The sequence below is a fragment of the Diplotaxodon limnothrissa genome, linkage group LG3, assembly GCF_057381915.1.
Source record: "Diplotaxodon limnothrissa isolate DT_005_m linkage group LG3, D_limnothrissa_male_GT1.1, whole genome shotgun sequence".
In the NCBI taxonomy this organism is placed as follows: Eukaryota; Metazoa; Chordata; class Actinopteri; order Cichliformes; family Cichlidae; genus Diplotaxodon; species Diplotaxodon limnothrissa.
Window position 1 is genome coordinate 38,396,875 of NC_140598.1, and position 22,346 is coordinate 38,419,220.

The 22,346-nt window shown below is 39.8% G+C and overlaps 1 protein-coding gene across 1 annotated transcript; it reads left to right on the forward strand.

Moving 5' to 3' along the window:
• The first annotated feature begins 12,384 nt into the window (after positions 1–12,384).
• LOC146635754 (GTPase IMAP family member 9-like) lies at positions 12,385–12,981 on the forward strand. Its single transcript, XM_085350205.1, has one exon. The coding sequence runs from the start codon at positions 12,385–12,387 to the stop codon at positions 12,979–12,981; it is 597 nt and encodes a 198-aa protein (XP_085206331.1).
• The last annotated feature ends 9,365 nt before the right edge of the window (positions 12,982–22,346 follow it).

The window sequence follows — 22,346 nt, forward strand, 5'->3', positions numbered from 1 at the left end:
CCTTGACTTGAATAACTGGTCTACAAGAGGGACTGTACCCTACCGGACCAGAAACCGATGGTTCTTAAAAGGTTTCCACCTGGCTGTGTCTGAACCAAGTTAACAAGCCAGCATCTAGAGTTGGACAACCATGATCCAGCTCTCCAAGACCACAGAATAAATGCTACACCCTAAGACCCCAATGACCAAAACCACAAGCAGATGTGCTTGATTTGTACTGTTTATGTTTTAGTTTTTTAAAAACCAAAAAAGATTTTGCACTGTAGCATTAAATCGGAAGTGGCCTGAATGTGAGTATTTTGTGCTGTAGCACATTTTTCACATTTGCAGATTAGAAAACTATTATTTTCTTGTTTCATATATTACTTTCCTTTGATGGAATGAAAACAGCATGCCAGTGAACAAACATGTTTACTGGCATGCTGCTGGAAATAAACTGTATCCAATGCCCTGGATAGTTTTTGTTATTAATTTAACTATAGTTTGGCCCTTTATTTGATTTTCTCAACTGTATTATCTAATGTATTTGTATTTGCATGACATTTCATACTAAATGAAATTAAGTGACATCTCAACCCTTTGATAGAGATCAATATTTTTAAAAATATTGATTGTGGTAATTACTCACACAAATCAATAAGAAATGCAAACAAAAATGTTTCCATTGCTTTTTTCTTGGTGTGGACCACAAAGGGCTAAAGGATCAGCTTACAGTTTTTTAATTTCTCCCCGATATCTGACCCAGCAGTTCAGGTCAGGATCAGACCGATACTATATATCAGATCGGTCCATCCCTAATCCAAAGTGTCCATCCATCCATTCGCTTCCGCTTATCCTTTTCAGGGTCGCGGGGGGTGCTGAAGCATATCCCAGCTGTCTTAGGGCAAGAGGCAAGGTACACCCTGGACAGTTCCCCAGTCTGTCGCAGGGCTAACAGAAAGACAGAGACAACCATTTGTGCTCACATTCACACCTATGGGCAATTTAGTGTTCCCAATTAACCTATCCCCACTAACTGCATGTATTTGGACTGTGGGAGGAAGCTGGAGTGCCCAGAGAGAACCCATGCAAACACATGACTTAAACATGCACAGAAAAACCATGACCTGATGGTGGAATTGAACTCAGGTCTCAGGACCTTCTTGCTGTGAGGCAACAGTGCTGCCCCACTGTGCTGCCTATATATTATGAATAATGCTACGACCCCCTCTGCTAGGCGACAGGAGGAGAGTAACATACACAAGCCCACTACACGAAAACTGAGTAAAATAAAAGGTTTTATTGCAAACTTTAAACAGAAAACCGACTGGGCTGTTCAACAGACCACCGGGCAACCAATTGATAAAGAAAAAAAAAAAAAAAAAAAAAACAGTCAAGAGTAAAAGCGAAGGGTAAACTAAGGTAAGCTATTGTCAGAAAATAAAAACTAAGGGTTACCTATAGCAAGCCAGCAACACAAGACTCTAATACAACTAAGTTCAGATTTATACCAGGTTTAACAAACAAAGTGCAACACTGCGAACAGGTTTAGCTAGTGATGGCCCGCTTGAAGCTGACGCTCTGGAGCGTGTGTCGAAAAAAACAACACACTGGTTCAGAAGCACTGTGTCGAGGCTTGCTTCGTTTGGCAAAAGTCACGTGACCAGCGACGTCCGAAGCTTCATTACGCACGTAACTGCTTCGGTAACTGATTCAAATGGATATAAGGAAGTGAATCATTCACAGGATTTGTGGAGTGTGTTGATGGTGACAGATAGCGAAGAGGTGATCATTCCACTGACAGATATGGAGCCAGCGAGGAAGAGACGTTCTGGCGTGTGGGAATACTTTGAGTTGATTTTGCTCAATTCATTTTATCTGCAGAAGTGAAAAACTTGAAATGTCCAAAATCATCTTTTCATAATGTAAATATCATTACAGTATATGACTTTTGAAACACTTCCATGTGAATTAAAGCTAATAAAGACTAAAAAAAAAGTATTTGACACTATACGTAAATTACATTGCTGCACATTTTAGAAAATCATTTTGTTTATTGTTTTTAGGTGATAGTCTGCAGGACCCAGTATTCCTGGTAGATATGCAGGAATACTGCATATCTACCAACTTGCAGTGCAGTTTCTGCACTCCAGCCTCTTCTGTTCCATGCAAGAGGATTTTCTTAGGGCAGGAGGAATTATTTCTAGGAAAAGAAACAGACCAGTAAAACTAATCCTCTTTTTAAATAAAAATAACAAAAGGGCTACCTTACATAGATCATGTTTTTACTTTGCAAGTTCATGATTAGGGGTGAGTTTTGATTATCGATTTTCTGATTACAATCGATTCTAAATTGAATAAAGTGATATTGATTCATTAAAATCTTGAGTCGATTTGTAAATAAAACGTTATTTTGCCTGAAACGCCAGCATCTCAGGTTAAACCTCACAAAATTTCGTCAAACACCAAACAGCTAAAACAGTAAATGGGAGCAGGTTTACGGATTCTGCATACAAATGTAAACACATAGCGCGGACCCGACGCGTAAGAATCAGATTTTGATGTGTCGGCGGGTCCGCGCTGTGTTTACCTTTTTTTTTTCGCTAGCTTCTGCAGCTGCAGGTTTCTTATCTCTCTGTTTACATCTCTGATTAAGTCTCACAAGTGTCAGCTTTCTTTCAATAGATACAAAAATATGGATATATACTAATAATTCTGACTGTCTGAGGCAAAACTTTCCAGATTCCAATCGAATTGAATCGGATCCTGTATCGAATCAAAATGATTCTACAAATCAGTGACGATACCCAGCCGTACTCAGCCCCCTAAGCATTTTCCCTTTCTAGTTCACAATCAATCCTACCCCTAGGTCAAAAATATGTATAGGACAATTGGCCTAATCTAATTTTGTATAAACATACCTGTCCAGCTGTCCAGTGAAAAATTCTGATTGTGATCTAACCAATCAGCCACGAGTCCTAGCACACTTGGATTTGCATAAAAATTAAAAGGCATTTCTCACTTCCAAGGCTCAGGGCCGTAACAATAATATATAGTCATCTCAACATATAATACCTGTTACACAGATGAGAGAAAGTGAGAAAAAGAGGCTGGATGGTGAGTTCCATTTACTCAGATCAGCAGAGAGAGCGGCATATGCGCTTCGAATTCATTAAAATAGCTCAATAAAAACTCTTCTGTGTCATGTTCCTTTGTCTGTGAGCCAGTGTTTGTGTCTTCTGGGTTAATTTATATCATTTGATTTAGTACTTTCCATGCTTGTGTTTGCTTGCCTACCATTTTTTTCACATTCCATGTGTAGTCATGTTAAGTTCTGTCTTAATGTTTATTCATCTGTTTCCCAGTTGCCTCTCTCTCTCTGGTCAATGTGTTCCATGTGTCACCTCTAGTCATCCTTCTCTTTATGTTCGTTTATTGGCTGTGTCCGTTTTCTATGTTCTCTTTCTTTCTCCCCAGTCATATGTTCTCATGTCTATTTGTACACAGTCCCTGTGTCTCAGCATGTGTCTCATGTTTCCTGTTTTATTTTGTCTTGTCCTGTGTTCAGTGTACTCAGTTTTGAGCACAATCTAAACACAAATTATTCTCATAACAAAAGGAATCACAAACCCACAGTGCATGCTGTGCATACTATACTCATGACTTTGGGTGACACACCTACGTTGTTGGACTGGTTAAATGAGTTTCGAGTGTCACTGTTATTACTTACGGTAAGTTTATAATCAGCTAGTTTGGTTTTAGTTTCACTTGATAATGTCCACTAACTAAAATCTTTATCCGATTTCACCACCAAATAAAATACCTGTCCTTCACTCTCTGGTTTCATAATTTTTTATACTCAGCTAAGTGTGGTTTAACTCTTTATGTTGCATTAACAAACTCAACTATCCCACCTGGCTTCCTGTTAAGAATGGAGCGAGCTGACATCAGCCAATGTGTCTCTGTGTTTACTTTGGTTTCACTTCATTTATCCTGTTGTTTCTGTTTTTTAGTGAGTTTGGCATCACTTATTTAGTAGTAGGTACTTTTAGATTAGCAAATGTTTTTGATAGTTTTTTTCTTCTTTTGATTTATTTAATTTGAGCTACAGGAGCAGAAAATGTGATGCTGTCTAACTAGGCACGATGAGTCCATATTTATTTATCACAGCATAAAACAAATGGTTTATAATCAAATTAGTTTTCATCTAAAAAAGGTGAATAGTAAATCTGAATTTTGACACCATAGACTACTTCTGAAAGCTAACTCTGAAACACAAGTTTAAAATACATAAAGACAGTACATTCACCTCTAGATCAGACACTGGTCAAGGTGGAAGTAAATGAGAAAAGACCATTCAATAAAGGAAGATATTTGTAAATGTTTGCAATGTTTGGTTATTTTTTATGATCTGGAAAGACAAAACAAAAGTATTTCTACAGAGAACGAAATTTTTATTTAATAGTCCGTAGCAGAGGCGGAGCCAGACATTTGAAACACCCAGGGCTTAGCCCTAAAGGGTAGTATGCATGTGGGATTTTTTTTTTTTTTTGGAGCGGGGGGGGGGGTAGAAATGACTGAAAGATTAATAGGCTCTGTTTCTGTTTTGAGTTTTGTTCAAAAAAGAATGACTTCATATAGGGAAAAATATATATCATATATACAGGACACCTTAAACTAGTTTTTTAATTAAGCACCAAGGCAGAACAAGGTCAGGGCTGTATCAAGACACGAGGACTAAACCCCAATTCAACCAGACCCAGAACTGATCCAGAATTAAAACAGAACTACAACAGTTCAAAATCAGGACTACTTGGTGTAGTGGCAATTCCTTTTTTTTTTTCTCTTTTGAGAGATCAAACGTCCCACAACTTAAAGGTCCACAAGCCACTGCTGCACTGAGGTAACATTTCGTACGCAGGCAAAAGAAGTCCACTGTCCAAACTTGAAAGTTGAGAGTTTTGTTTTTGGTTTATTTTATCCATTTTGGCAAGCAATAACAAGATCCTTCCTGCTGCTTCTCCTGCTCTGGTAAAAAACCATAGGCCCACCCCAATGCATGCTGGTCCTATACCAGTCCCTTTATTTATAGAAACAAAATGGCCCTACAGTTCGTACTGACTAATTTAACAAAATAACAACAAACAAACAAAACATTAAAACAAAATATTAACCAACAAATAAACCCAAAAATAAAGAACAAATAGCTCCAACACTTGGGATTTAACCAAGACAGAACCACAATCAGAACTAGATGATAGTAGTACTAAAAATCATCATAGACCTGCACTACACTTATTTTTTAATTCTACCAAAGTACACTATTTAGATTGAGAAAGGTTTATATAATTATTTAGCCTTGTTGTGCAAACAAGCCTGCATAACTTAATAAATGTAGAATTTGAAAAATAACAAACCTAAAAAGAAACACTAGGTACAAGATACATGAGGACCTATGATACGGTGGTACTTTTGGTAAACAACCATTTGACTAACATGTGTGTCTCACCTGCTCTTGTTCATCTCTGTTCTGCCCTCTCTCTCCCTCTTTGTGCTGACAATCATCAAATATACAGTTGAAACCAGATATTTACTCTTCAGATCAAAACAAACACTTTTTTAATTGTAACATCAAATCAGACTAAATGTTTATTTTTTTAGATTGCTAAATATAAAAAACATATTTGTTAACTTTAAGAGTAAAGAGAGAAACTATCTGTATTTCTTAATTGTAAATGGCACCAAATTGTATTCAAAATTGAGCCACACTTATGGAGCTCCACAATTCTTTTCCTGGTGTTTTGGTTGACATCTCTTGATTTTCCCATGTCACAGAAACAGGCTCTGTGTTTTGCCTTATATGCATCCACAGCTGTGCCACCAATTTACTCACATGGACTCTACTAACCTGTCAGAAGCTTCTTCAGCTCAGAATGGAATCGTCTGGAGTTTTCTTATCAATTAACAATAAACTTAGTGTACATGTGCTCCTACATTTGATTAAAGTGATAAAAATAGACAGATCTCTCTCTCTTTATTCTGACATTTAACTCATTCAAAAGATGTTTCAATATTTATCAAAAACAAAAGTTTACTCTAAATTGATGCTGTACAGTAAAAATGGTTTATGTTTTCTCCCTAAAGTGTATGTAAATATCTGGTTACAAATGTGAATATCCTGCTGTGTACTGAAATCCCTCTTGTTTTGCATAGAAATATACTGAACAACATACAAAGCATAATATATAAAATAACATTTACCTGAGTTTTTTCTTTGAAAGAAGCCTCTAATGTCCATTCTTATATTTCAGTACATAACTGAAACCGATTTAGTCGGGGAGGGTAAGAACTGAAAATATGAAATAAACACACATAAGCTAAGTCTCTCTAAAAAAATAGCATTTGTTCGGCTTTTCATTTCGCCATTTGTTGATTCACTTGAAGAGCAAGTAACGTAATATTGGTCAAGTGATCAGTTTGATATCAATCTTTAGTGATACACCGTCATATTTACATTATTTGTACGCAGTGTTGGGGAGTAACGGAATACATGTACCGCCGTTACGTATTTAGAATACAAAATATGAGTAACTGTATTCCGTTACAGTTACCGTTTAAAAAGGTGGTATTCAGAATACAGTTACTTTGTTGAAATAAATGGATTACACTGCGGTACTTTCCTGTTTCATTTTGTCGCGGGTCAGGACTGTTTGGGTTTTGTTTGACAGCTACGTTCTGTTGTTCCAGGCGGCAGCGTTACGGTTGCCATGGTTACAGGGCGACGCTCTCTCTCTCTTTCTGCGACTGTGTGTTTCCTGGGTGAGAGAGCGCCTTTTCGTTGTTGTTGTTGTGCTAAGCTAACAGGCAGAATGCTACAAGCATAGCTCTAAAGAATGTAGCATCACGGGCAGTATAGTCCGTGTTGCAGGGAGAATGCACTGCCATACACGTTATGTGTCTGTGAGCGCGAGGAGGGAGAAAAAGGCGAGTGGAAAGGTACGAGTTGTCGTCGAGGAAAAACGGGAGCTGGAAACATGTAAATATAATAATAACCACTGCAGCCAAGAAGAGTGCCTGACGAGCCCAGTTGTAAGTAAGCTATTACAGTTTTTTCTGAATGCTTAAACCCTAACTGTGATTCCTGTAGCACAATCTCTAAAACTATTCAGACTTATAGCAAAACCACTCACTGAGTTTGCAAAACTAAAAGCACAAAAACTGCTTTGCACTCAGTTTGCAATTTTGTAACACACACTTTGCAAAACTGTAGGCACAATTCACTGCACAACACTCAATTACCAAATTTCCAACACACTCCTAGCAAAAGTATACACATGTATGGCTATCATTAACACTAATTTGCCAACTGTCTGGCACACTTTCACATGTGAAAACTTTTTTAGATAATCAGTTCACTTTGCAATCAGCCTAAGAACTATAATACAGGTAAGCTGTGTGTGCGGAGTACAATGGAGGGAGCAGGAAGAGTGAGAAGTAGAGGAGGCCGAGGAAGAGGACGTGGAGGTGAAGAAGTAGGATGAAGAGGACGACAAGGAGGAGCAAGAGGAAGACGAGGAAGGGGGAGAGGAAGGGTAGGAAGAGTAAGAAATAGAATTGCTGATGACATCAGAGCTACAATAGTGGACCATGTAATCAACCGTGGAATGACCCTGAGGGAAGCTGGCCAACGGGTCCAGCCTAACTCGAGCCGCTACACTGTAGCAAGTACCATAAGGACATCTTGAAATGAGAATCGGTTAGTACAGTCACTTCGCACAAAGATTTGTAGCACTGCCATATGCCAATGAGAAACACACCAATACCATTGATGTAAAAATACTGAAATTGTTACTTTACAGAATTGCTAGATGACCAGATGCTGGGGCAGAGGAAGCATGTTCACTGCAGACCAAGTAACCCATATGGTCATTATGGCGATTGCAAATAATCCTATACTTGGAAATAAACACTTGTGTTTGTTTTGATGTGTTTGAATAAACACCAGTACTTGAAGTTTGGATCCCTCTATGCTTATGGATCTATGACAGAAGTATGAGCTCAAACTGACATGGCCTACCTTGTGCACAGAGAAAGCAAAGGCCAGATGTGTTTTGTATTCATACCATCAGTGTGCAGTTGGCGCATTGTGTGCTTAGTAGATGATGGCTTGTGTGTACTGTTTGATACGGAAACACCATTTTTACGAAGGTGTGAAGGGTTAATCTAGCTGTGTTTGCTTTTGCAAGAGAACTACAATGTTTTGATGATTGGGTGACAGGTTTTCTTATTTGTGTGAAGAGTTTTGCAAAATTAGCCAATAGTTACAAAAAATGTGCTTAAGCTATCAGAAAAAACTGTAAGACTTGACTGTACACAGTGTTCGTGTTTTCCTCCGAAAACAATAAGTTCCGTTGGAGCAGTCTTTCAACGCCTCTCTCTGTCTCTCGCAAGAAAAATTGACCCACACAACAAAGTAAAGCTATTTTTCGGCTACGAGCCGACAGGGACCCCGCCGTATTAGTCAGAGGTCCCTTTACTACAGTTCGGAGTCGGACCTTCAGTAATAGTAATAAATCACACAGCAATAGTACATTCACGTTGTTGTAAAAAGCATGATAATATATTAAGTATTCCAAAGTATTCAGAATACGTTACTGTCATTGAGTAACGTAACGGAATACGTTACAGAATACATTTTGGGGGCATGTATTCTGTATTCTGTAACGGAATACATTTTAAAAGTAACCTTCCCAACACTGTTTGTACGGTATGAATGATTTGCTTTGGTACCTGCTCAAACTTAAGCTCTCCTTAGTATGGCTGGCTCCGTTTCTCCAACAGCGCACTCACGGGCAGCAGCTGCCCCGCCCCCTCGCTCAGTCGCTTAGTGTCTGAGCTCGGATCATACCAATATCAGGGGGGATTCACGCACAGTCGTAAATTCCCACAGTGTGCACTATGTGCTTCGAATATTGTGTGTACTTTTTGTTTTATACAGTTGTCAGCCAGGCATCTAACTATGAAAAAATTACACTCCAAAAGACCCCGGGCTTCTGACAAAACAACCCGGGCTTAAGCCCAGTAAGCCACCCCCACGCTCCGCCCCTGGTTCGTAGTTTGTGTTTTTTTACCTGATAAGAATCTGTTTTACTTATCTTAAGACATTGAATCAAACACCACAGAACAAAATAAGCAAAATACAAAGTGAACATGATCTGATCTTTGAAAACAAAAGCAAACATATAAGTGAACTGAATGGGTGAACGGATAAAGAAAGTGAAACTGACTAATTAAAAAAACAAAAGCTTTTGGCAGAGAACCAGTGTGTCGGGTAGTGGTCATGTGAGCACGAGGACTGGGTTTACATCCCACCCACCAACCTGTTCTCCTCTCAGACATCGTTTCCCTCATGTCAGGAGCTCCAACACCTTCACACCTTCAGCCGCTGTTCGTCTCAGTGCCGTAAGTGTTATCCAGCTTTGTTCATTCTTTCATCCCGGTTCCGTCCACGGATCACTCGTAACACTGGTTCCGAAGCCGAGATCAGCGCACCGGGTCTTACTAAAGTAACTGCCTCTTCCAACCAATCGCCAGCCTTCGAAGTGTTTGGGTCTTGACCAGAGATGGGCAGTAACGCGTTACTTGTAACGCGTTACTGTAATCTGATTACTTTTTTCAAGTAACGAGTAAAGTAAGGGATTACTATTGCAAAAACGGTAATTAGATTACCGTTACTTTCCCGTAGGAACGCTGCGTTACTGCGTTACTAAAACCGTGATTTTTTTGCGAGAATGTCTCACGACAGTGACGTAAGCGAGTGCGCCGTTAGTGACAACAGCTGTGTGCAGATCAACAATGGATCACATATCGATTGTGGGAGAGAGTATGAGCGTGCAGCGTTTAAAGCGTGGAAGTACTGACCTTACTTTGAGTTTGATTCCATAAAAAGTGACAAAAACATTAGCATCCATCGTGCGTGGGAAGAAAACTTCTTTTTACACCGAAAAAACCCCTAAACTTCCAAGCAAGCACCAAGTGCGCAATGACGTAATGGGAAATTCACAGAGAAAAATTAACCTGACCGCGGCACACCTGCACCAGGGTAAACCTCCGCCTACCGTAGTCCTGCTTTACAGATGAAAATAGAGCAACAGGACCGCTAGTCTTTGACTTTATTTATTTTCTGCTGTGTTTTACTTGCATCCATTTGAAAGAGTGAGTGTAAACACAAAAAATATTTTATTTTATGTGCTGGAATGTGCAGAAAATAGGTTTAAATGTTAAACTAAATTATTCAAGTCAGAGAATGTTGAATATAATTAAATTTTTTGCTTGATGCATAAAGTTAAAAGAGTAAAACTAATAAAACAAGTAAAAAAAAGAGACTTTTCCATTTGATTACATTTTGTATGATGGGTTATGTAGAAAAAGTAGAATTGGGCTGAAAGATCTATCGCTTTATCACCTCTTCAGGTTGTAAATCGTGTTTTTAAAAAGTAACTAAGTAACTAAGTAATTAATTACTTTTGAAAATAAGTAATCAGTAAAGTAATGGGATTACTTTTTTGGGGAAGTACTCAGTAATTAGTTACTGATTACTTTTTTCAAGTAACTTGACCAACACTGGTCTTGACGCTACATGGGCAACAGTCAGGATAGTATTTGAATATGAACCATTAAAGAAATGAAACTACAGTGTACATAATGAAAGAAGAAAACAAAACAGCAATACACACACTGGTCTTTACTGGCATTTTTGTGTCCACAGCTCCTTTATATTACTGTGTATTTTCTTTTTATTTGAATTTTTTTTTTCTTTTTCCTTCATTTAAAAAAACATATGAACAAATTATACAAAATATTGAGGTATACTGAAGTTATAGCTAAGGGCCTGGAAAATAACCTGATAGTCTAATATAAACAGAGAAGCAGCACAAAAAATTGCCATTTTAATGTTCTTTATTTCTTAACATAGCTCACTTTTTAAAAAGTAAAAGATTTTAAGAGCAAATCAAAGTACATATAGTGAAGGTTACACAGACCCCCTATCAGAAAGAGGTTCTGCTTTAAAATTTGAGAGTAACATGTAGAAAGAAATTGGATTCCAGGGCCGTACAGAGATGTTTCCTTCAAACATCAGAAATAAACATAAAGTGAAGGGTTTTATTTACTTTTTTTTTTTTTGGTTTAAATTATTGTCACAAACATCAACTCAAAAGTAAGTTTTCCTTGTTGTTAATTTTTGCATCTAAAGTTATGCCCAGTAGGGAAATTCCACTGCAACTTCATAAACCTTGCAAATATTGGTTGAATATGATGAAAGTGACTCTTGAAGTTGGCAGTTTTGTTTTGTTTAAAAAATAATCATAATTTTACAGTGTCCTGGAAAAAAAAGACACCAGTACAATGAAATAAGCTCTGCAAAATCCATACAAAATAAAGGTGATAAAAATAAAAAAAAACCTAAAATATAATTAATAATTAAAATAAAAAAATACAAAAATTAAAAATGAAATGTAGGCAAATACAGACCTTAGTAATTGTCTTCTTGTGGTATAATGTAAGGAGGGGTTTTTACAGTCTAACTGATTAATTTGCCAAAAGAAAAGACAAAACATACAGAGTTAAAGACTTTTAACAGATTTTCCTAAAGATTTCCTACATGTCTTTGAGTGATTTCTGTAATAAGCAAAATCTTTGTCGTGAAGTCACTTTGATGGAGTCACCGTGAGCTTGAGCTCTACAAATAATTCCTTCCTGGTGTTCTAGGCCTACTGGAATACTTCCTGCTTTCAGTCAGGCTGTAAACATTCAACCAGAAACTACGTCATGCTGCTGCACCACCTTTTTCAACAGCAAATAAATGTGATCTCTCTCTGACCTTGATGTGTTGAAAAAGAGGAAACAAAACAGCCGATAAGGGAAGAGAATTATTCTGCAGCATCAAATAAGTAACAACTATTGAACTTATTCATTGTTGACAGACATGGCCAGTAAGTATATTTACATCTTTCATATTCATTTAATGTTCAGATGCATTTCCCTGTGATAAATCTGATTTTAATATGAACCTAACCCTATTTTACTTTTTTTTTAAAATGTTGTTCTTATATTTAATTCCCTCAATTTATCTTTTATTACTACGTCTAGCATACAGGAGTGTAGACATATTACATTTTCTTCTTGGTGAAGGATAAATCTATATCTTCTTAATATCCAATTTACAATCAGAGGGCACAGTGTCAGTGTTATGAAATACGTTTTTTAATGGGACCAGACATGAATAATGTCTCTGTGATTGTCTGTGACAGATGAAGCTGTCACAGGATGGTGCTTGTTGGGAAAACGAGAGTTGGGAAAAGTGCAGCAGGAAACACCATCTTAAGGAAAAGAGCTTTTGAAACTATGAGACTTCCTGCTGTAGCGGCACCAGTAACTCTGAGGAAAGGAGAAGAAGAGTTTTATGGACAAACACTGGCTTTAGTTGATACTCCAGGCCTGCTCCATCCCAATCAAGATCAAGATGAGGTGAAGAGGCACATCACCAACTGCATCACATTTGCTGCTCCGGGTCCACACGTGTTCTTGGTTGTGATCGATCCAAACAGATTCACAGAAAATGATAGAAGAATAATGAGAACCATTCGGCAGATATTTGGAGAAAACCTAGCACGTTTCTCTTTGCTCTTGTTCACCCATGGAGACATTCTGGAAGCTCAGGAGCGCTCCATTGAAGAAATAATCCGTGAAAATCCATCTCTCCGTTCTATCATTCATCAGTGTCATGGAGGATATCATGTTTTAAATAACAATGATGGGGATCTCACTCAGGTCTTAGAGTTGCAGAGGAAGATACACATGCTGGTTCAGAGAAATGGAGGACAATACTACACTGATGAGATGCAAAGAGAGCCCAATCTGGGAAATGTTATGGCCACCAGTTTCACCATTGGTGTTCTTGTTGGTCTACTGGGACTGGGAATACTTGCAGTGCGAAAGTAGGAATGTGTTACAACATTTTATCAGTATCTCTGATATTAATATTTGATATCATAGAAATCCATACATGTAGAATGCATACTTCAGACCTGTGTCATATGTCTGTTTGAACTTTAGGCTTGTTTTACATTTACATTATTAATTCATACTTTAACTGTTTAGGGTCATAGGCTGAGGTCCATTATTAACACTAAATGGTTAAATGAATGGACAACATGATTTCAGGGAATAACCATCTTATGGATATACTATCTTACATCAGGCTGGACATCATGTTGTTGGGGTTGTTCAGCTTCAGCTTATTAATCATGTATAGATTTTATAAACTGTAATTTTTTCAGTTTTTTAATGAATAAAACTGTTAACAATTTTTTCTCATTATAATTTCAATCATCATGTGATTTACAGAATTTCTCAGACTATGAGAGTACATACATACATATATATATATATATATATATATATATATATATATATATATATATATATATATATATATATATATATATATATATATATATATTCAAATACTATTCAAATACAAATAAAAATGTGTTGGAGAGATTCAAGAGTCAATTCAGTCTAAATTTATTCACAGCTTTGAATGAACAACGACCCTAAACATAAAGCCAGGGCAACAATGGAATGGTTTAAAACAAAACACATTCATGTGTTAGAAAGGCCCAGTCAAAGTCCAGATCTAAATCCAATCGAGCATCTGTGGCAAGATCTGAAAACTGCTGTTCACAAACGCTGTCCACCAGATCACAACAAAGAGGTAAACAAAAAAAAGGTAAAAATAAAGAGAGAAACTAACTAACAATTACATTAATGAATAGAAAACGCACACACAAATTGTTACATGTGAAATTATTTTTGGAAAGAATCAGAAGTGAGACAGTTTGAATCCAGAGCTCAATGAAAAGATGCATGAATTAAACCTGATTATAAAATACATATGCAATGAAGACACGCTTACACTTACATACATGACATAAATTGGTATTTCTGACCGGAAAAAGAGAAATGGGTCGTTTAAGCACTCATGATAATAATGAAAATGTCTCAGTTTTGTTATTTTCAGGTGCAAAGACCTGGATCAATTTTCCACATGCAGCGGTCAGAAGAAAGTTATAGGTTAACATCACTGGAAATGTTCAGGCAAGTTTCTGGTTGAATTGTTCACAGCGCCATGTGTTACTACAGTTTTTTCTGAATGCTTAAACCCTAACTGTGATTCCTGTAGCACAATCTCTAAAACTATTCAGACTTATAGCAAAACCACTCACTGAGTTTGCAAAACTAAAAGCACAAAAACTGCTTTGCACTCAGTTTGCAATTTTGTAACACACACTTTGCAAAACTGTAGGCACAATTCACTGCACAACACTCAATTACCAAATTTCCAACACACTCCTAGCAAAAGTATACACATGTATGGCTATCATTAACACTAATTTGCCAACTGTCTGGCACACTTTCACATGTGAAAGCTTTTTTAGATAATTAGTTCACTTTGCAATCAGCCTAAGCACTATAATACAGGTAAGCTGTGTGTGCGGAGTACAATGGAGGGAGCAGAAAGAGTGAGAAGTAGAGGAGGCCGAGGAAGAGGACGTGGAGGTGAAGAAGTAGGATGAAGAGGACGACAAGGACAAGGAGGAGCAAGAGGAAGATGAGGAGGGGGGAGAGGAAGATGAGGAGGGGGGAGAGGAAGGGTAAGAAGAGTAAGAAATAGAATTGCTGATGACATCAGAGCTACAATAGTGGACCATGTAATCAACCGTGGAATGACCCTGAGGGTAGCTGGCCAACGGGTCCAGCCTAACTCGAGCCGCTACACTGTAGCAAGTACCATAAGGACATCTTGAAATGAGAATCGGTTAGTACAGTCACTTCGCACAAAGATTTGTAGCACTGCCATATGCCAATGAGAAACACACCAATACCATTGATGTAAAAATACTGAAATTGTTACTTTACAGAATTGCTAGATGACCAGATGCTGGGGGCAGAGGAAGCATGTTCACTGCAGACCAAGTAACCCATATAGTCATTATGGCGGTTGCAAATAATCCTATACTTGGAAATAAACACTTGTGTTTGTTTTGATGTGTTTGAATAAACACCAGTACTTGAAGTTTGGATCCCTCTATGCTTATGGATCTATGACAGAAGTATGAGCTCAAACTGACATAGCCTACCTTGTGCACAGAGAAAGCAAAAGCCAGATGTGTTTTGTATTCATACCATCAGTGTGCAGTTGGCGCATTGTGTGCTTAGTAGATGATGGCTTGTGTGTACTGTTTGATACGGAAACACCATTTTTACGAAGGTGTGAAGAGTTAATCTAGCTGTGTTTGCTTTTGCAAGAGAACTACAATGTTTTGATTATTGGGTGACAGGTTTTCTTATTTGTGTGAAGAGTTTTGCAAAATTAGCCAATAGTTACAAAAAATGTGCTTAAGCAATCAGAAAAAACTGTAAGTCAGCATAGCTTGAGCTCAATTAGCACACAATTAACCAGATGGAAACACTAGGAGTCAAAATTTATCACACACCAATCAGAACCTTCGATGGATAGATAAAAGGGCCAAAGTCAGCTCATTCAGGTTTGAAACAATGGATCCAAAGAGATGCAAAGGAAGAGGACGTGGTGGAGGAAGAGGACGTGGTGAAGGAGGAGGACGTGGTGGAGGAAGAGGACATGGTGAAAGAGGAGGACGTGGTGAAAGAGGAGGAGGACGTGGAGGAGGAGGACGTGGTGAAAGAGGAGGACGTGGTGAAAGAGGAGGAGGAGGTGGAGGAAGAGGACGTGGTGAAAGAGGAGGAGGAGGTGGTCTAGGACAACAGGAAGGAGGTGGAGGAGGAGGAGGACGTGGTGAAGGAGGTGGAGGTGGAGAACGACGGCGACAAGGAAGGGGAAGAGCAAGGGCAAGAAGACAGTCATTCTCGGATGAAATTCGAGCCACTTTAGTTGACCATGTCCTTGTCCATGGGATGACTATGAGGGAGGCTGGGCAACGAGTACAACCAAATTTGAGTCGCTTCACTGTTGCCTCCATCATCAGAACCTTCAGGGAGGAAAACAGGTAGGTGTACTTGCAGTAAGACTGCTTTGTACAGTAACTTTTAAGTTACTGAACTTATGTTTCTTGAGTTTCAGTATGTTTCCATTATTTTCCTGTAAAAAGAATGTGTGACAGTTACAGTAATGAGTGCTTCTATTTTTGTAGGACACAGAGACGACCACCTGGTGGAGGCAGGTTAAGGCTTTTGTCGGAGGGCCAAGAGAGGGAACTTGTATATGTCAGTTGACCTGAGAGTGTCAGGATCCTGAAGAACAAAACTTTTCTGTGTGTAAGATGTTTGAGGTTGTTGTTTTAGTGATGGGTTGATTCTGTCGGTTAGGTTTGGGTTGTTTTCTTATTTTAATAGAGGGAGTTTTATTAAACATGGACATGTATTAGAGGGGCCCATTATTTTTGTAACAGTGCACTTAGAAAACCTGTCAAGTGATTTTGTTTTGTACTTTGATGAGCTAATAATTAGCTCTCTTTTTCTAATTTTTGTTCTAAGCAGGCCTGGAAGTGAGTGAATTAACAGCGCTGTAAAAATTTCCGGGAGAACAAACATAAGGTGAGCTTTCCAGATTACAATGGGTGGAGGAAAGGCTACCTGTGGGGACCTGATCAGGTTGTAAGTCCCTGTCTAAAAGGATTGCCGCGAGCCAATCCAGTCCAAGAGCATAAAGAACTATTGTCCTACAAAACAAAATAAAATAAATGAATGAGCTCATGTTGCTAAGGGTGGCGAATCTAATTATTTTTGCTGGAGTCTCCACTATCAGCAATATCTCGTGTCAATGTATCTGGTGTGAATGTGTGTGACTGGACCAAGGTTAGGATGAATAAATGTGGACAAACAATTTACCATGCCGGCAAGAGAAAGGGGATGCTTTGCTTTGCTTTGCTTTTGCCATGAGCAGGAGGAGCGGGAGACTTACTTTTGGGGATGCTGATTTTGGGTTACTGGTGTTGGCTTTAAATAAACTCTGTGTTATTGACTGGGTTTAGATTATGGTACTAGATTATAGTGTTGGGAAAATGCCAAATGCTAAAGGGGAGAAAATTTTGACGTTACTCATGTTACCATTAACCAAAGCAGGCCACTCTAGAAGTCAATTAAAATTTATAGAGAAAAATAACTAAAACAAAAGTAATATTTATGAGTCACATCGGAGATTGCTAGACTTAAAATAAAATAAAATGCAGTTATAGAATAACGAACGCTTATCTAAGTGACCAAGGTTTCTTGCTTTAAAGCAGGAGCAAAGTGAGGAAAGCATATATATTTTGGCTAAGTCTGATAAAGTATAATTAGAATGTACCATTACATTAAGAGGAGCAAAATGAAATCAAAATATGCTATATCAAGAACATGTTATAACACAGGAAATGTGAGTTTTAAAATGAAATTAGTGTTAACACACGTGTTGTTTCTAGGTAGCTTTTAGCTATGATAAAATTTACGAATACGTAATTGCTTATATGCTTAAACTTAATTGAATAAAATGTTTATTTTGTATTGGATCTTTTAGTAGAAAAGGCGCTTATAATGATTTTCTTGTGAAAGGTGACTTTAGGTCAGAGTTAAGGCACTTGCAGCAGCGACAGTTTGTGTACAGGATGTTGATGATCAGATAAGGAAAAATAGAGCGAGCAACCGGACATGAAAGCAGAGCTTTAAGAGTTTTTAAAACGATGAGTCACGTTGAAGAATATATATATAACTAGAAGTAAAAAGTCAGGAACATAATTAGGATCATGCTTTTGATTAAAGAGTCCCAAACATGATAAGTTAGGGAGGTGCAGGAAAAGGTGTTTTGTTTCCTTTGCAGAAGATCTTGGCGACCACAGGGGGGTGAGGATGCTGGAGGCCCGAGGCCTGGTGGACCACAATAGAGGGACTGAGAAAAACCTAATCTTATGCATGGGTGTTCTCAAATGGGAGCTGGTGTTTATTACTGGACCACTTAGATGACATGAGGTTGTTCTCTGATTCGCTGAGCCAAAAGGACGGCTAGAGAGGGTCAGAGCGAGGACACAATGTATTGCGACCTCTGGTGTTCCAGAGGTCGAGAGAGGGAGTATTGAGAGTGGAGAGATATTTTGCTGTTATTGTTAATAATCATCATCATTACCATTGCATTAATAATATAATTGCATTCAGATGTTTAAACATTTTGGTACCCAATTAGCCTTTATTACAGGTGCAGTTATAACCACTTTAAACTGTTGAGTTGAATCTATAATCTTAAATGCTTTTGAATGCTTGTTATAATCTTAAGTGTGTATGTGCTGATTCTGTTGAATTTGAGTACACCCTGTACAGAGTCAGAGTGACAGGAAACTGCAGGCTTGCAGAGCGTTTGCAGAAGTGAAACCGAAAGCAGAATCTAAGTGCAGGTTATTCTGAGGAGCTGGTTAGACGAGGCTATGTGAATAACTAGGGTATTCAAATTGTCTGTTATACTTTTATATTCTTTTATTAAGCTTTTAGTAGAGGTTCTTGATTAAAACATTTATTCAACATAGTACATATAGTTTCAGTTAGGTTATTACACATAAGGATGAGCCTCTGTTCTGGTGAAAGGTCAGAAGTGCAACGGGTGAGATGAGAGAGCATTTAAGGACGAGACACACATACAGTTAGTGAGAGTTAGTAGGCGAGAGGTGACATAGAGGCCGAGTGAGGTCATGACATGTACACACACACACACACATTAGTTAGACTCATTTATAGGTGAGAGGTTAGTCATGTCTGGTTGTAACTGCGAAATTGGCTCTGCAAAAGAGGAACCGTTTCTTGTTGTCTCTGAAAATGAGGAACGGTGTCTGGCAGGATGAGTGGCTTGAACGGGAAGTCAAAAGGTTGACAGGAAATACCGGCCATGAAGATAGAAGACAATGTTCTTTCGAACTGTGTTAAAAGTCATTGTGGTTTTGATCTGACCTATGTATGAAATGTATCTGTGACGTATGAAGGGGTGTCATTAATTCAAACCCTGATGCTATAAAATAATTGTTTGTTCTTTGATTAAGTCGAAGATCAATTCCTGTCTGCGTACAGAGTGATCTTCCCACGCGTGTATTCATTAAAATCAATTGTTTGACCAAGTTCTGGACCATGGTTGTTTGTACTCTCCTTCCCCAATATTTGAACCTTAACATTATATAAATAAAAGTCAAAAAACATAATTAGGTTCATGCTTTTGATTAGGGAGTCCCAACCATAGGTTGAGGCGTGGTAGGAAAAGGTGTTTTGTTTCCTTTGCAGGAGATGTCGGGACCAAAGCGACCACAGGGGTGGCGAGGATCCTGGAGGCTGGAGACCGAAGGGAGCCACTAGAGAGGGACTGAGAAAAAGGACAGACCACTAGAGATTGACAAGTTCACTGACCAACTTTAGGCTCACTGATACATTTGGTGTGACCAACCTCAAGCATGGAGCGTTCTCAAGTGGGAGCTGGCGTTTTATTACTGGACCAACTAGACGACATGAGTTGGTTGTCTGATTCCCTGAGCTAGAGGATGGCTAGAGAGGGTCAGAGCGATGACACTAGTAAAGTGTGGAGGGTCACCAAGAGAGGGAGTGTTGATATGAGCCAAATATTTTACTGCTACTATTCATAACCACCATCATTACAATTGCATTAATAACATAATCTACAGCATTGATATTTCATTCACATGTTTAAACATATTGGCACCCAATTAGCCTTTATTACAGGTGCATTTATAACTGTCACGGTCTGGGGGGCAGACCGTGGGGGATGTTGGAGAAAGGACCCAAACGCTGGACTTAATGAAATGAACAGTGGGTTTATTTACAGTGAGGTAAATGTACACCACACATTGAATCTCCAAAAGTGCTCCCTCGACTCCCGTGACGTGTCTTCTCCCAAGTGCTGGTATCCCGTGCTCTCTGCCCCTGTGCCTTCACACACCCCGTGTGTCTTGCAGTCCTGTGTTCCACTCTCCTGAGGAAAAAACACAGACACAGCCGTTATGGCACCAACTCCAGCAGGCATACACTGACCAGCACTACAAACACTGACATGGAGTCTAACTCAACGATCCTGCGCCGGAGGAAGCTCCATCGCTCTGTTAAGTAGCTCCCCCGACGATCCTGATCAGAAGCAGGTGTGTGGTAAGCTAGGCGTGACCAGCAGCTGGCAGGGCCACACCCATCAGGCCTGCAGGTGGCTGTCCTTCATCCTCCAGCCTCACACACATACACACACCAGCATTGAACACAAGAACACAGTGCAGCAAACATACATCCAATACACTAATAACAATAAAGGTCCACACTGTTCACGAACCCCGAGTCCCCGGAACCGGGTCCGTGACAATAACCCCTTTAAACTGTTGAGTTTAAATTTATAATCTTAAATGCTTATATACTGATTATATTACTTTATAAGAAAGGCCCAACTCTGAGTACACTCTGTGCCAAAAAGTCCTGACAGGAAACAACATGCTTTTGCAGAGCGTGCTTTTGCACCCAGAAAGTGAAACTAAGCAGAGTGTAAGAGACGTGGAGCTTAGAAGGTTAATCCTACAGTAAAAATAGTAGCTGAGCAAAGGCCTGAGTGTATTCAGCAACCTGCTGCGTTTGAGTTTGCTTGGTAACAGATGACTCAGAATAAGTCAGGAAGTATACTTCTAAAATGTCTTTGTTTCCTCTGTAAAGTGTACATTTTTTGGTTGTTATTTTGAGGAGCCGTTTGGATTATGCTATTTGAATAACCAGGTTATTCATTATTATCTTTTATTTGTTTATATGCTTTTATTATGTCAGGGTTCCTGGGTTGGTGACCCAGTGTTTTCAGTTTTGTCACATTTAGGTTATGTTGCCACATCAATGTTCTCACTTCCTGTTTTTTCCCTGTGTCAGCTTGTCTCTTGTGTCATTAGTCAGATTATGTTCAGCCCTGTACTCACCTGTTTCCAATCATTGCCATCATTCAACGTGTATTTAAGTTCCTCGGGTTCACCAGTTCTTTGTCGTGTCATTGATGTTGATGTTCGTGTGATGTTGTCCTTCCCGTGTGTTCTCTCAGTTCAGTCAGTCATTCAGTGATCCAGCCAGTCAGTGTCCGTTCACCCTCTGTTCATCCTCTCCTTATAATAAACCTTCACCAGTCTTCACCTACCTGCGAGTCCTGCGTTTGGGTTCCTTCTTCCTCGCCTCCACACAACGCCTGACAGAATGACACGACCCGTGCCACGAAGACACGATTGGAACCCAGCGGACTCGGACCTCTACGAGCGGCAGGAGGCAGCGCTTTCCCGTTGGGCAGAGGAGCTCAGGGGAAAACAGCGGCTCTTCGCGGAGAGAGAGCACGTCTTCGAGGGACTCTCCTGGCTCTGGGCGGGCCTCGGAGACGTCGCGTTCCCCCACCTGCTGCCTCACCCATTTGCCGCGGAGAGTGGACGTTTCACGCCGCGCTTCGGCTGCTCCCTCTCTCGCCGCTCCGCTCCTCGCTCACACACCCGCCGCCTCATTCGCCGGACCTCCACCTTCGCCACGGCACAGCGGCTACGCCTCCCACCTCGGCTCAACGGAGGCAACCGCGCCAGAGGCTCAGCTGTTTACCCCGGCTGCTTCCTCTTCCCAGAGAAAGCGGTGCACACGCCGCCATAATATGGACCATTTTCAGCAACTCCTGGTGGTGAGTGCCAGTGACTGTTTTCCACACCCTTCGTCTGATTACTCCCTTAAAACGCACAGTACACTCACTTCTGATTCATGGGGAGTTTCCTTCCTAGAGGACGATGTGGACTGGGAAGACTTTTTCTGCTCTGCTCCCTCTGAGCTGGGATTCATTAAGGACAACCCCCGCACTTCAACACCTCCGGAGACAGTTCAACTAAAGACTGTAAATGGTGATGGCAGAAAGGCCAGAGCAATCTCCGATAAATCTGTTACAGTCCGTGTGTATGCAAACCCTAGGCCTGCTTACTCTAGGACCGTTTTATCCGAGCCTGCTCCTTCGTCCACCTGTCAGCCTGTTCCGGTTTCATCAGTTCCGGCCACTGTTGAAAATACTCATGCACCCAAACCTGTCAGTATCACTCACCCAGTCATTATCTCCACTCCCGTCAGTCAGCCTATACCCACACCAGTGCCAGCTCCCAGGAGGAGGGCAGCTGCGACCCAGTCTACCTCCACACCCGTTCCTGTTTCTCGGGTGGGGGTGACTGGTGTCCAGCCACCTCCCGCACCTGTCCCAGCGCCCAGGCTGAGGGCGGCCAGGATCTGACCTGACCCCCCCTAGAGGCTCGGCTGAGGCTCTCCAG

Bases quoted from the DNA above. Each gene is read 5' to 3' on its own strand.
- LOC146635754 (XM_085350205.1), top strand. From the start codon at position 12,385: ATGAGACTTCCTGCTGTAGCGGCACCAGTAACTCTGAGGAAAGGAGAA.